General features: G+C 38.6%; 1 protein-coding gene across 1 annotated transcript in view; it reads left to right on the top strand.

The window, feature by feature from the left end:
• The window catches only part of dock3 (dedicator of cytokinesis 3), a 41,842-nt gene that overhangs the window by 2,110 nt on the left and 26,379 nt on the right, over nt 1-13,353 (top strand). The window contains exons 2-6 of the mRNA XM_061272773.1: nt 5,500-5,583; nt 6,123-6,163; nt 7,929-7,984; nt 9,578-9,674; nt 12,507-12,655. Coding sequence (XP_061128757.1) covers nt 5,500-5,583; nt 6,123-6,163; nt 7,929-7,984; nt 9,578-9,674; nt 12,507-12,655 — 427 coding nt within the window. The remainder of the gene's footprint in view (nt 1-5,499; nt 5,584-6,122; nt 6,164-7,928; nt 7,985-9,577; nt 9,675-12,506; nt 12,656-13,353) is intronic.

Here is a 13,353-nt window from a genome sequence, read left to right as displayed (position 1 = left end):
ATTTGTCACCCCTGAAATTTAACAACTGGGTCTTGCGCTTTGTTTTGCATTTCTGAAATACAAAACATCCGAATGTGTGGGCTAAATATTGCTGACGATTACTAAAAACCCACGTATGCGAAGATAGCAAATTTTTGGGTGACACAGCCGAGACTGACTTGTTTCTTTTGTTCAGACCGAACAATTGTGATTTTTACTTTTTTCTGCCTTGACCTGTAGGTGCACGAGCATATGATGCCTTGAGAAATGAATCACTCCTCAACACATTTGGCTGAAATGCTTTAAGTGTGTTAAGAAGCTTCTTCGCGCCATCACTACTCATGTAAAATTTTCCACTGTGACTGGTGTAAATTATTTGTAGGCAAGTCCGGTCCTTGGGAGCTGCTGTCCTGGCTATTTTAAAAGTATCCCGCCTCAACACACCTGATTCAAATGATCAGCTCTGTAGAAGCTTGCTAATGACCCTGATCATTTGAATCAGGTCCTAGGACCCAGCTCCCTAGGACCGGACTTACCTACCCCTGGTTTCGTCCAATCTGAACATTTGAACTGTATTCAAAGTCATTCTTAAGTTAAACAGACTTTCACATTTCTGGCATTGCTTGGATACAAACGGAGCAGACGAGGACAGTGGAATGAAAGGAACCAAGAAAGAAATCAGTTGGTTTCAAAACTGCACTTTGGATCAAGACGTTGTAGGTAATGTCTTGTCAAATCAAATGTTCTTAAACCACAACATTCCATTTCTAAGCTCGAAAAGTGGTCAATGATGTTCGTGTAACTTTTTGATGACATCTCCCCTTTCTTTGTATTCCTCCCTCGAGGGCTTTTGTACATTCAGGTAGGAATGTGCCTCATCGGTCCCTCAAACAAGGTCGTTCAGCCACACGTGTTATATTTTCACGAGTAAGAGCTGGAAAGCATTTTCATGGCTCTCTCCTCTGATATATGCAATAGAAAACAAATGGTAAACTTGCTCGATTCATGGATGAAGTGGCATACATAAAGAATATAAGTGTAAAAGAAGAGTAAATTAATGGCAGCGGAGATGCCATTTCGATATTCAAGTAGATGCACATTCACGACTCGGACATGCACACACATTTTTACAAGCCCATCTGTAACATGCTTGTCAAACTGTAAATAAGTGTTTGGTTGAAATGGCCCTTTTTGAGGTATTGATAGGGATTGATTATTCATATCTGGTTTTTCCATCTTTAGGTTTCGACTGTCTCGCCAAAACAGCGCGCCCACGATCCCTGTGGTTCATTTTAATGCAAGGCCATTTATTAAGAAAGGGTATTTGTACGTATTCACTGTCAAGCAGTGAAGATGGAAATGTGATGCGTGGCTTCACTGCTTGACAGAAAATACTATTTCATTCTTTTTCTTACTCAACCATTAATATACATGAGGGGGATGAAGATCAACGGGAAATGAGTTATCTGTTGTTTTTTTTTTAATTGACTGATTTGTCTGTTAATTTACAGGCTATGGATAAATCTTTAAGAGCATTTAGAAGAACAATATTTCAATACAGCACATGGTTTCTTTAGGCAGTACTGTGGAACACAAAACTGAAAGGTGTTCTCAGAGAAGGCCAACATGCACCCACGAGGGTTCGAATGCATACTAAATGTGACACGGAGAGATTTCAAACTTCCATTCATGTTGTTGTTTGCTAATGCGTCTCAGTTGCACGCTTGCCGAAAACTATGACGCACCTGGTGCAATATTTGCCTCAATTACCTGCAATCATCTCATAAAAGGCCCGCTACAACACTGGGGTGTTTTCGTCACTAATGGATTTGTATACCCAAAAGCAAACAAAACACACACTTGCGTACGCACTACTGTTGATTCTATTGAAGTAAGCCTCTTTCTTGCGTGCAAGCAAGTTTCGAAATCACACCTTGTCCATTTTCGTAAGACTTTAATTTTACTTTTTTTTTTCTTGTTGCTCTACATTTAATGGCTTAAATTGAAACATTTAGCAGGGATGTAGCCAGAATTGTTTTCATGGGGTGGCCAATGTGACGCAACACCTCAGTGAGGGGTGGCCGGGCATGCGTGTCTCAGTCTTTATCAAGTCAGGTCAAGTCAAGTCAAGTTTATTTATATAGCCCTAAATCACAAGCAGTCTCAAAGGGCTTCACATATACAAAACAAATTGACAATTATTCTCAAAGCATCCCCTAATCTTAAACTCCCAAGAGGGCAAGGAAAAACAAAAAAAAAACCTACTAGGGGAAAAATGAGAAACCTTGAGAAGGGACCACAGATGGGAGGATCCCCCTTTCAGGGTCACCAGGCTGTAATGGATGCAGAGAGGGCACATAAAATACTACATAATGTAAAAAAATCAAAGAAAAAGTGGATGTCCAATTCAAAGCGAAGAGCTGCAGGAGGTGCCCTCGATTATCATACCGTCTTGTTATCAGCCATATTTTGGGACCTTGGGGACTTGACACTGATCGTCTCCCTGCAAAATCCTGAATAACATTCCCTTGTATCTTACAAATGTATCTTTCTTATTTATTTGCCTGACAGGAATTGCATACCTGATTTAGTCTCTGATTAGCTGAATGTCATCACCTACTGAGAGGGCTCTATTTTATTATGCACCATTTTCTTGCTGCTAAAAGAAGAAATAGCAATGGAATCTGACTTTGAATCAATGTATCAACGGAGTGTCAAAGACTGGCGTTCAAATTACACTTTTTCGTCTCTTGGCAATTGAGACAGCGAAACCAATTTAATTTCCATCGGACCAATTCATAACTCTACATTCCTCTACACATTGAGCAGGTCAAGAATACTACATTTACTTCGATACACATCCCTGTAAAATGAAAATGAATGTCAAGCCTAGTGTGGGGATATACAGCATATAATTGTAAATATTTTGTGGGGCGTTTAATACATTAATACCCAATACCTATACCTAATCTAATATAGAAAGTATTTCGAACACAACAGGTTTTGTGCTGAGGATGATAGAATATCATCCTCTTCAACCCTGCTTTTTCAGGCACGTAATTATTAATGACTGTATTTGATAATTAACATTTAAATATAATGCAATAGAATTCCTAATATTGGGCCAGATTTCTGGTTTAGTAATTGAATGCTGGTTAAACGCAACAGGATGGTCTGAACTAAATATTTCAATGCTACGCACATACATACACGTGACCATGCAACTCAACCCAACACAGCCTGCACCAACATTGTGTCATGTATTAAAAGCAACGTGGATTTGCTAACATTCTGCACTCCCAGCATCCTTTATTCAGCATGTTTTGGACCTTTAGTGGTCATGTTTAGAGGATATGCTAATGCACTGCAGCCTTAGACACAGTGAAAGCGTGTTTGCACAGCGTGTGAGTTTTCTGAGGTAGGACTCTGAAAACATGAATATTTTTATCCTTCTCTAACATGACAACTTTGCCCCCATTGTTTTTCATCTTTTTCAATCAAACAAATTTGGGCATTCTTAAGGTTTTATTCTTATTTCTTTGAAAACATCACACGCAGTACTGGTATGTTGGTTTCGGCTCCATAGTGGTGCAAAGCAACTGTTTGCTTGCCATTCTAAAATACAGTGCCCTCATCCTCGAAGCAGTTACAGTGAAAAGAGTGCTGCAGTTTGTCGCTGGTCTGTTGCCATAGTAACCCTCACAGAGGAACTGAGCACCCGTTACTCTGAAACAAGCAGCAGATCCGAGCCAGAGCCCCTCCTTATTTTCCTCCCCCTCACTGGGTCCCATGGCTAGTTCATTAGCATAATGATTCACAGCAAGCGGACCTTCAAGGGCCACCATTTGTGGGTTTTTAACATTGTCAACGGAGTGCTGTCATTATTAAACAAGTTTGTTTTCACTGAAGCCTGGCTTCTGTACGTAGTAGCGTGCCTCCTTTTGCATGTCCTTAATTTGGGTTGAGTCAATTGTGTGTACGGTCAAATACTCTATCATGTTGCACATTACAATCAGGTGACACAGAAGAAGTATGCAAATGCCTATTAGTGATAGACCGATATTTTTTCAAGACCTGTACCGATTATTAGTGATTGAGTAGGCCGATATTTTAAGACAAAAGTCGTTTGCAGTAAGAAGGAAAATGTTGGCACCATTTTTTAAATTTGAATTCATTTAATTGCAAAAAGAGCGTATGTTTATTAAACAAAAGTTTTTCAGATTTACATTGTTTTCTTTCTTTCTTTCTTCTTTTATTAAAAAAACAAACAAAACCAATGACATCTTTATAAAAAAGAAATAAAAATATTTAAAAAAAATCAGGATCTGTCTTGGCGAGCCAAACGACAACAAATTTTCTCTTGATTACAGTTTGAAAACTAATTCTGCCTTTACAAAGTTAACTGAAAGTGAAAGTATCTAAATGTAAATATATATTTATATATTTTAACAACTTGTGGTAGCAAGGATTCTGTCATTCAAAACTAATATGCAGCATTACTCATATACTTAATATGAAAAAAGCACAATAGCCATAGGAGAAACTCTTAATGTAATCCCTGACCCAGTTTTAAATTGATCACTTATCGGCCGTTGGATTAGTAAAAAAGGCTGATTCCAATAATAATCAGCAAAATGCCAAATACCGGCCCAGATAATCGGCTCAGACATAATCGGTCCATTCACCTTTTTCTTCAGTCCCATAAGCCTTTGCGTGAATTATGGGTGTGACTTATTAACCGGGAGTTTCTTTTACGGGAATAAATATCCACTCAACAAATGTAACATCTGTAGGAAGCAAAGGCCGTTGTAACAAGCTGCCACTTCCGGTATCTTTCAGGAACTTGGGCCCAACTGTTTCTGCATCAGAGCCCTCAGAAAAAAGTGGATAAAGCCGTTTGGCAACCCTCCCTGTGTGGGCTCCAATCCGCCAGTTCGAATTAGCTAAATATTGCTCACATTACAGGCTGCTTAAAGATTAATTAGTTATTAAAATGACAACCCACATAGGAGGCGAGGTGTGTTTGTGGAGTGGGGGGTAATGCTTGCCTAAACTCTTCAAAGTATTTATTTATTTAGACCCTGGAGAGTCAAATCAAAGATTTATTTCTAAATACACTAAGCATGTTTGACGATAAATACTGAAAAGACGACAAACTCGGTTGTGCTTTTGGTGAAACGTAAAACACTATTTTAATTTTGCTAAATTTTAGTTATTTTTTGGGTTTTCCCTATCCACTATAAAACCTGAGTCTAAAAAAAAAAACCAAGTGTCACAATTCCCAATCAATAACTTTGAAAGGACTTCATTGCTTAGGCAAACCAGTCACCGCCACTGAGTGGAGGACAGGTCAGGTGGGACTCGATGCTCCTCTAATGGTTCATTGTGTCTTTTTCAATCCCCCTTCTCAGATCAGCTCAAGCACCCTTGTACCGAGCTCTGTTACCTGACCTGAACGAAGCGTTATGGCCTCATTCCTCTTGTCTCAACTGTTGTTTTGTTCTCTTCATTTGTGTACAGTTATCTGCAACTTCCGGTCACCGATATGTCAGGCCCTGGTCCTGGAGATTGGGGAGACAATCCAGATTCTGGAGAAGAGTGAAGGTATGGTCTTTCCTAAACAATGGCTAAACTATTGTTTTTGATTATACTGTAAATAGTAATGAATTTAATCATAGTGGGTATCCTAAGATGCTGAAAAAAAGATCAACACACACAAAAAAAAATCAACACAATAACAGAATCCAAAAACTTTGGATTCTTCACATTATAAAACATTTGCCCACGTGCTTCTGGGAGATTTTGTGTACCGTTTGTCACCCTATAGTCTAGACAAGTGGGGGTATGCTAGATTCTTTACATAAAGGACCCAAGCAGTAGTCGCCAGGAATTCCTGCAGCTGTATTGTTGCTTTTGTCATCTTCACAGCCTCTAGTCCTGCTTTTCTTCTCACCAAGTCATATTTGAACAGCTAAACTTAATTATATCACATTAAATGATGATGGCTGGAGTGTTTTAAGGGGTATTGCTATCCTATATCTTTAGAATCGATTATTCCATCAATTAATCGAGTAATCGGATAAACATTTGCTGTGATTTAATAACACGTGAGAGATACAATTGTTGCTTTTGATGTCCTGTAGGTTGGTACAGAGGCTTTTCGACCAAGAAGCCTTCGATCAAGGTAATGTAGTGTTTTGATGGTACAGTTAATCTTCTTGCAAAAACCTCTTTATACATAATAATTATTCATAACCATTTAAACCTAAATTATGAAGCCCAAATTTTGCTTACTTTTCTGCAGTGACTTTTGCGCAATGTCTTAGCTTTGATCAGAGCCAAATCCGAAAGATTTTATACAGGGAACTCAATCCCGACATCATATTTTATTTCCCCATAGAAGCTCCTTTTTATGGAACATCATTATTAAAACTGAGAACCAATGAAGCAGACCAATAGAGTGGACTGAAATCACTATACTGCACTGCAGAAAATGCCCAAACCATACGATAGTGTTTTTGACAGCACAATAGAATGGAAACATGAATAACAAGTGGACGGTTGTCTTGGAAAAGAGAGTTGGGTGCTTTTCAGGCATATCCACACTGCTTTTAACATGGTCTAAAGTATTATGGGATGCAACTGAGCTTTTTTGGAAAGCCAGCACAAGAGCGAGCCATTTCCTGTGAATGTGCTGTAGGTGTTCGTGACTGCACGTTGTCCCTTATCCAGCCAGTCCCATCAGCTATTTACAGTTCTTACCAACAACCCACCATTTTGTTCTGCGCTCCGCTGCCCACGCTGGTTCGCCCCCATATACTCTCTGAGTGCTCACAGACTTAATTTCACTCGTGGTGGCTAATTGTTCACATCTGGCAGATTGGAAAGACGAGCTGCACAAGTGACATTTGGCACCGGCTTTTACCGTCCCAAGCTCTCTGTGCTATCCTTCCGCATGTTCATCTTCTGCTTTATTACCACTTGAAATTGACAGGGAGCCTCATGAAAGGTTTCTAAATGGTTGATTAACAGTTTGTCGTGACGTAATAAACTGCTACAACGCATGACATAAGAGCGAGAGGGATCCCCTGATTGACATGTAGCTCTGCTGCATGATATTATTTGTACTTTTACCTATTTAATAAATAATGGCATGTTTTATATTTAACAGTAATTATTTTTTCCCTATTATAAATGGTCTCAATTTATAGCCATCATAGGAACTGAGATTTAACAAGAATACCACTCTCTTTGGAAGTGTTCTGTAATTTATAAGAGTTTACTTTTATTTAAAAGCAATTTGATGAGTAGCTACATGGTTTTAATAAATTAAAAAAATCTCCGCTAGATGTCTTTGTTAAACATATCACTTTTTTCTGTATGGAAAGAAAGTGTGTTTAAGTTTTGATGCGGTTACAGTGTACCCTGTACAATATTCACGATTATTAGGGCCAGACCGATTAATCGGCCATACAATTTAACTGGCTGATACTAGCTCTATCAACAGCAACAACAAAAAATCTGGCTATTTTGGCAGAATGTTTAGTTCTTAATTTTTTTTTAAACGCAGCATAACAAAGTCCAAAATTATGACATTTAAGGATTCGCCAGTCCCCCCCCCCCCCCCCCCCCCAACGGCAATAAAAAGCAGCGGATTTCTTCCCTCTTGTAAAGTCAAACAAATACCAAAGGTCAAATGTTCTCCATGTAATCATGTCTTTATTGGTGCAAACGTTAAGAGACCAAAAAAACAAGTTATTTAACTTCTTACCATTTTTTTTTTGTCCGATCCTGATTGTCACTATACATTCCCTATACATTTTATGCTTGGAATGTGATATAATACTGTATGATATATTATAAATTTTAATGCGATTAAAGCATATGGGAGAGGTCATTAACCCAATCCTGTCAGTGTGTAATATCTCTGTACCTGTGTCTATCCTCAGGGTATTTTCCCAGTCAGCTACGTTCACTTGAAGAAATCTACAGTGACCAACAGAGGGTAAGCTGTATATATTATTATTTAGTATATATTTTTTAACAAGAGCAGCAAAATTCTACACACATGCGGTACCTAGTTGAGAATCAGTTGAAGTTTTGCTCAGGTTCATAAATTTAGCTGGCCTGTGCCATGCTTGAATTTGGTGAGTGAAATCTGCCCCAAATATGTTATTACACCAACAATTGGACAGGAACTCAAAACAACAACAACAGCAAAACAAGCAGGACACAGCTGCTGGCATGCAAGTTATGATGAGAACCGGCCCGACCCACTATGCTGCCCCAGGGAAGATTTTGCTCCCCCCTCCATTTTCAAGTTACATCCTGTATGTATGCTTACAAAATAAATTGAATAGGAAGTGAACATGTCATTGAGTTTAAAATGTAAAACTTATATTTAGTAATTGAATTATTTCAATCTAAAATATGAAAATGCCAAAACATGATGATTCTTTAGTATTGTTACTTTGGAATAATTATGAGTCAAGTAATAGTAAAAAGTAGTCCTTCAAATAGTACATAGTTAAAAAGAATAATTGGTGTGTAAGTTCAGATTTCTTTTTTTTTTTTTAATCAGAGCATGGATGTGAAGATTTCAGTACTCGCACTAGTATCGGTCGGAAAAAAGTTCTATCAATCATTCTTAGTTTAAATGTATTTGGATTATTTATAAAATGTGTCCCGTGTGAAGATCTTAAAAATACCGTGTGTGTGCTTTAAAAAAAAGAAAGTATTTAAATATGGTGTTTCTATATCATGAATTTCACATATTGCAATTGGTGGTCCGAAACATAATCCTGTGATTGAGGATTTACTGTACAGCGGAATTGTACTGTACGGATTCTTTCACGTAATATGAAAATCATTGTGACACGAGAATAATGGGATGTGGAATGCTCTCGCTGCAAAAACCCGTGGAACTTACCAGGACTTCACCCACCAGCTGAGTTTCCTCATGTTCGCACTCAAACAATTAAAAAGTACTAACTTTGAAATCAACATGATTCTACTTCCTCGCTCCAGGAGCTGCAATCTGGGGACTCTCTTTTGCTCTCTTGTGGAGTTAATGATGTGATGCATCCATTGCATTTTCCCAAAGTGTTCCCTGCTTTGACAACAACTTAGATTCATGGAGCGAGTGGCTTAATTCCTCCTTGTCATGACAGGAGTTGATACACTGGCAAGCTCCACACATTTTGGTTTTCGTACTGTTACAGGGGAGCACTGCAAAAAGTTCAAATCTGAAACCTTGCTTTCTTGTTGTAGTGGAGACTTCGAGTCACTCCAGAATTACAATAACATATATGTTAGGTAATATTTTATGCAGTAGATACTCATCTTACCAGGACAGTATTCTTTACCTTGCAAAGATGGCGCAACACTTTACAGACAGGCAATTAGTCAGCAAGTTGAGCACAAGAAAAAAAAAAGAAAGAAATCCCACCGCTACTCCTTGTGACCCCAAACAGCACAAGTAAAATAGAAAACGGAAGATTTTGTGAGAGTGGAATGCTCCTGTATTTAATCTTAAGTCACACTCATTCATAAATGTGTTTTCTGGTGATTATGGTGTTTATGCAAATCTTTGTGTCAGGCTGTGCGAGACAGTGGTGCCCCTTGAGGACCCCATCATCACCGAGACCACCTCGACACTGCAGGAGTGGGGTGTCTTGTGGAAGCAGCTTTATGTGGTGAGTAGCTCTCTACACATTGTCACAAATAGGACAACAAATATCCTTCTGTCTGAAGTATGTCAGGGTGAATTTGTCCCAGAAATACAAGCCAAAACCGGACGGACTGACAATCTGAAATATTAAACGTTTTCAGCGGTTAGGACCAAAAAGCCGACTCCTCTCAATTTGTTCGACTCTGTGGACTGGGATGTAGCCAATCAGAGAAGCGGCGGTAAATAAAACAAAATAAAACCCAATGTCTGCTTCAGAGGACCTTTTTCGACATGGGTGGTGCAAAACAATCTTAAGGTGTGTGGTGCTCTCCCTTAAAGTAATCGAAGCAGACCACACAGAACTGTGAGATGCTTGATTTATTATCTTTATGTGTAGGATCTATCACAGATAATCTTTTAAATTCTGAAAAATCTTTACGTGTGTAGCAGGTCTTAGCGATAATCACCAGAGCGACTCTAGCATTGCTGAGCTTTTTTGAGGTGACTTGAAAGCAAAACGGATGTTTCATTCACATCCTCCCGAATGATTTAACGCTTTCCCAACACGGTTTTCCCCATGCACTAAATTCAACACACATTACCCAAACTCCTGTTAAAGAGATATAGCCTGAAAGTACAGTACACCTCATTTAGATCAGTCATGACTGTTGCCCTACTTTTTCCTTAGGGTAGCTATGTGGGAGCAGAAATGGGTGCTGGACACAGATAATGGCCCACAGACCTGTCACAGCCAATTTCATGCTCTGTCTTTCAGCCCTTGATTGATTTTGACCTGCCTCTCTTTCTGTATCATCTTCACTTGCTGGGCAAAAGTGATTACTGGAAAGCCAAAAGCATTCTTAATCCAGCTCCAGGGCAGGCTAAATGGGTTGAGGATGAGCGGATATGTTGCTGGGCTGGCGTTGATTCTTGTTATTTACTTACTTACTTACGTTCTTACTTATTTATTTATTTATTTTTACATAACCTTTCACCGAGGACTTCTCATGCACTGAGCAACTCAGGGGTCCAATTTAAGGCATCACTGCAGTGACCTAACTTCCCGTGATGCTCGACTAATGTAAAGCAGTGGTTTAAAGGCGCTTGTTTGGGCGCTCAGCTCCCGTGAGGCGATAACTTGCCGAGATAATAATAGGACGTAGCACAGACTGAATGTTGATAGACTTTATCCCACTGTTGCCAGTTTGAATTCGCTACATTAGCTTCAGCAATGGGCTAAAGATAACTTTGGAGAATGGACATAATTAGATCTGCAGAATAAATGCCTGCAAAGGCTCATCAAGCCCGAAAAAAATCCTCGATCTTTGGAGAACAAGGAGTGTATCATTTGCGCCTAGAAGAAAAGATTACTTTTGTGTAATTATTTTATGTGTGTTTTTTTGTAGTATAAAATGTAACTCAATATTTGTACAACATCGGACATTTGCTTGGCTTTCTTGGCTTTATATCTTGTTCAACTTATTCTGCACAGCACGGTAAAAAAAAATCATTGAATCAATTGAAGGCTATAAAATATTGAATAACATATCCATAAAAAAACAAGAATGTGTTGATTTCATTGTATTTATTGACTGGCCGTGACTTCGGGTGTGCCTGTCACGTAGTCCGGGACATTGTTAACGTAGAACCCTGCAGGGGTACTGTGGCTCGACTTAATCTTTGCATTTATGTAAACAAACCAAAGAAGTACTGCGGCTGTTTCAAATCATTAGGGACAACAGTGACTGCTTTTATTTTTTGTGTTGTCCTTGGTCTGCAAGAAATTACCACAAGGAGTAGACAAGTATTTGTGTTTAAACCTCCAGGCTGGAATCTTAATGGGAACACATGGCAAGAGTGTTAATGTGGTGCTTTTCTACATTCAGGCTTCTCAAACCATTTGCACTTCCTCTTCACATGATGAGGATTAGGTATGATGCTGACATGGAAGGGGAAAGTATGGTAATCAGATCATGCATAGGATGATGATGGGGAATTGAACTGTGTACAATGAACAGTGTAAAAATGTTAGATGGCCCCCTCGTAAACCATGGAGGCTCTTTGAGTCAAAAAGGACGGTAAACTTGAAACATGCCTGCCAAATAATTTTGATTCATTGTATTGGCAATTATTTATTGGGGGTAAGTGGATAAATAATGTTACAAACCATTCATTTTCTCTTTTTAATTTCGTTCTGAAGTTCTTGTGGGGGCAGGGGAGCCCGCTGCCTCACATTTTCTTAGTAGACATTTTTTCATTTCTTTGGCTTTTGAATTCTGCTTAGCAACAAGTGGCCAAGCAAGCAGGAAAAAGAAGTTGGGCAAATTTGCTGCTATCAATTGTGGCTCACACGTGAGGTTTTATGCTGAATCGATAAGCAGTCCAAATTCTGCTAATGAAAACTTGTTTTGGTTTGTGACCTACTTTCGTACATGGTTCCCCAATGGATAATGAATGCATGCATCATGCATTGGGGTTGTTTTTCTTCACTTGGAACTGGTGCCTAAGGCACTCTGGAGAGAATTAAGAACTGTTTGAAATAGCAGTTAGCCATTTAACATTTTAGTTTTCTGCTGGAAAGCAAAAAAAAACAGGAGAAGCAACCATAGCTTTGAATGTGATTGGCTAAATGTGTGCAACAATGTTGTCTTGGTTGGATATTTTTACTTTCCCACTTAAAAAGATGGAGAAAAAAGTGGAATTTATAGGCCACATGGTGCACAAATGTCTCCATGATTTATCATGACCTGTTTTTTTTCATGACAAAACCTGGCTTTTGAACATTTAATATCGACAGGCAACATGTCAACGATTCTTGTAATGTGTGCTAATCAAGGATTTGTGGCTGATTTTACAGAAGCATAAGGTGGATCTGTTCCACAAGCTGCGTCATGTGATGAACGAGCTCATCGATTTACGTCGGCAGCTCATCCAAGGTCACCTCGCTCAGGACCAGACCCGTGAGATCAAGCGGCACATCACTGTACGCCTTGACTGGGGCAATGAGTGAGTTTCTCATTATCATATGTCTTAAATCAATGGATACTTTAATCATCTCGTGAGGGGAAATGAAATTGTCACAGCAGCAATAGCCACAATTAGACCAATTATAAAATCAGCCATCATAAAGGCGAGAGGGAGAAAAAAAACTATACCACAGCAGGCTGGCCGTAGGGCTGGAATCCTAAATTTTTGGCTCCTCACAATCATAAAACATTAGACTCAAAGAAAAATTACAAATGTGTATGCCCTCCGCGAGTCTGTTTTAAATTGTTTATCAACTCAATTAGAGCTGACTTTACACCTAAACACAAAAACAAAAAGATTTACACACAATTTATATCTATTTTACAGTTTATAGCATGGCAGCTACAGTAAGTATTTATCTATTGTTTTTTTTTGTTGCTATTGTTTTAATATATTATTTTACTTGTTACTAATTTATTTTCAGGGGGTTCTTTCAGGTTAGTTTTGAGTTTTGGTATTTGCACAAATACTAAGTTTTTTAAAAAAAATATTAATTGTGGTTTCAATATCAATCAAAAATAATCATGATTATTATTTTGTTATATTGTTGCCCAGCCTTAACTGACAGATCTCTATTACTGTGGTTCAGTGATACAGTTTTAGGTTATTTAGGGAACCAAAAATATGAAAAAGTGGAGATGAAATATATGCATCATAGATGATTTCTTCTCCACTGT

The sequence above is a fragment of the Syngnathus typhle genome, linkage group LG2, assembly GCF_033458585.1.
Source record: "Syngnathus typhle isolate RoL2023-S1 ecotype Sweden linkage group LG2, RoL_Styp_1.0, whole genome shotgun sequence".
In the NCBI taxonomy this organism is placed as follows: Eukaryota; Metazoa; Chordata; class Actinopteri; order Syngnathiformes; family Syngnathidae; genus Syngnathus; species Syngnathus typhle.
The sequence above is the reverse complement of the archived record's forward strand: the minus strand, read 5'-3'. Positions and strand labels throughout refer to the sequence as shown.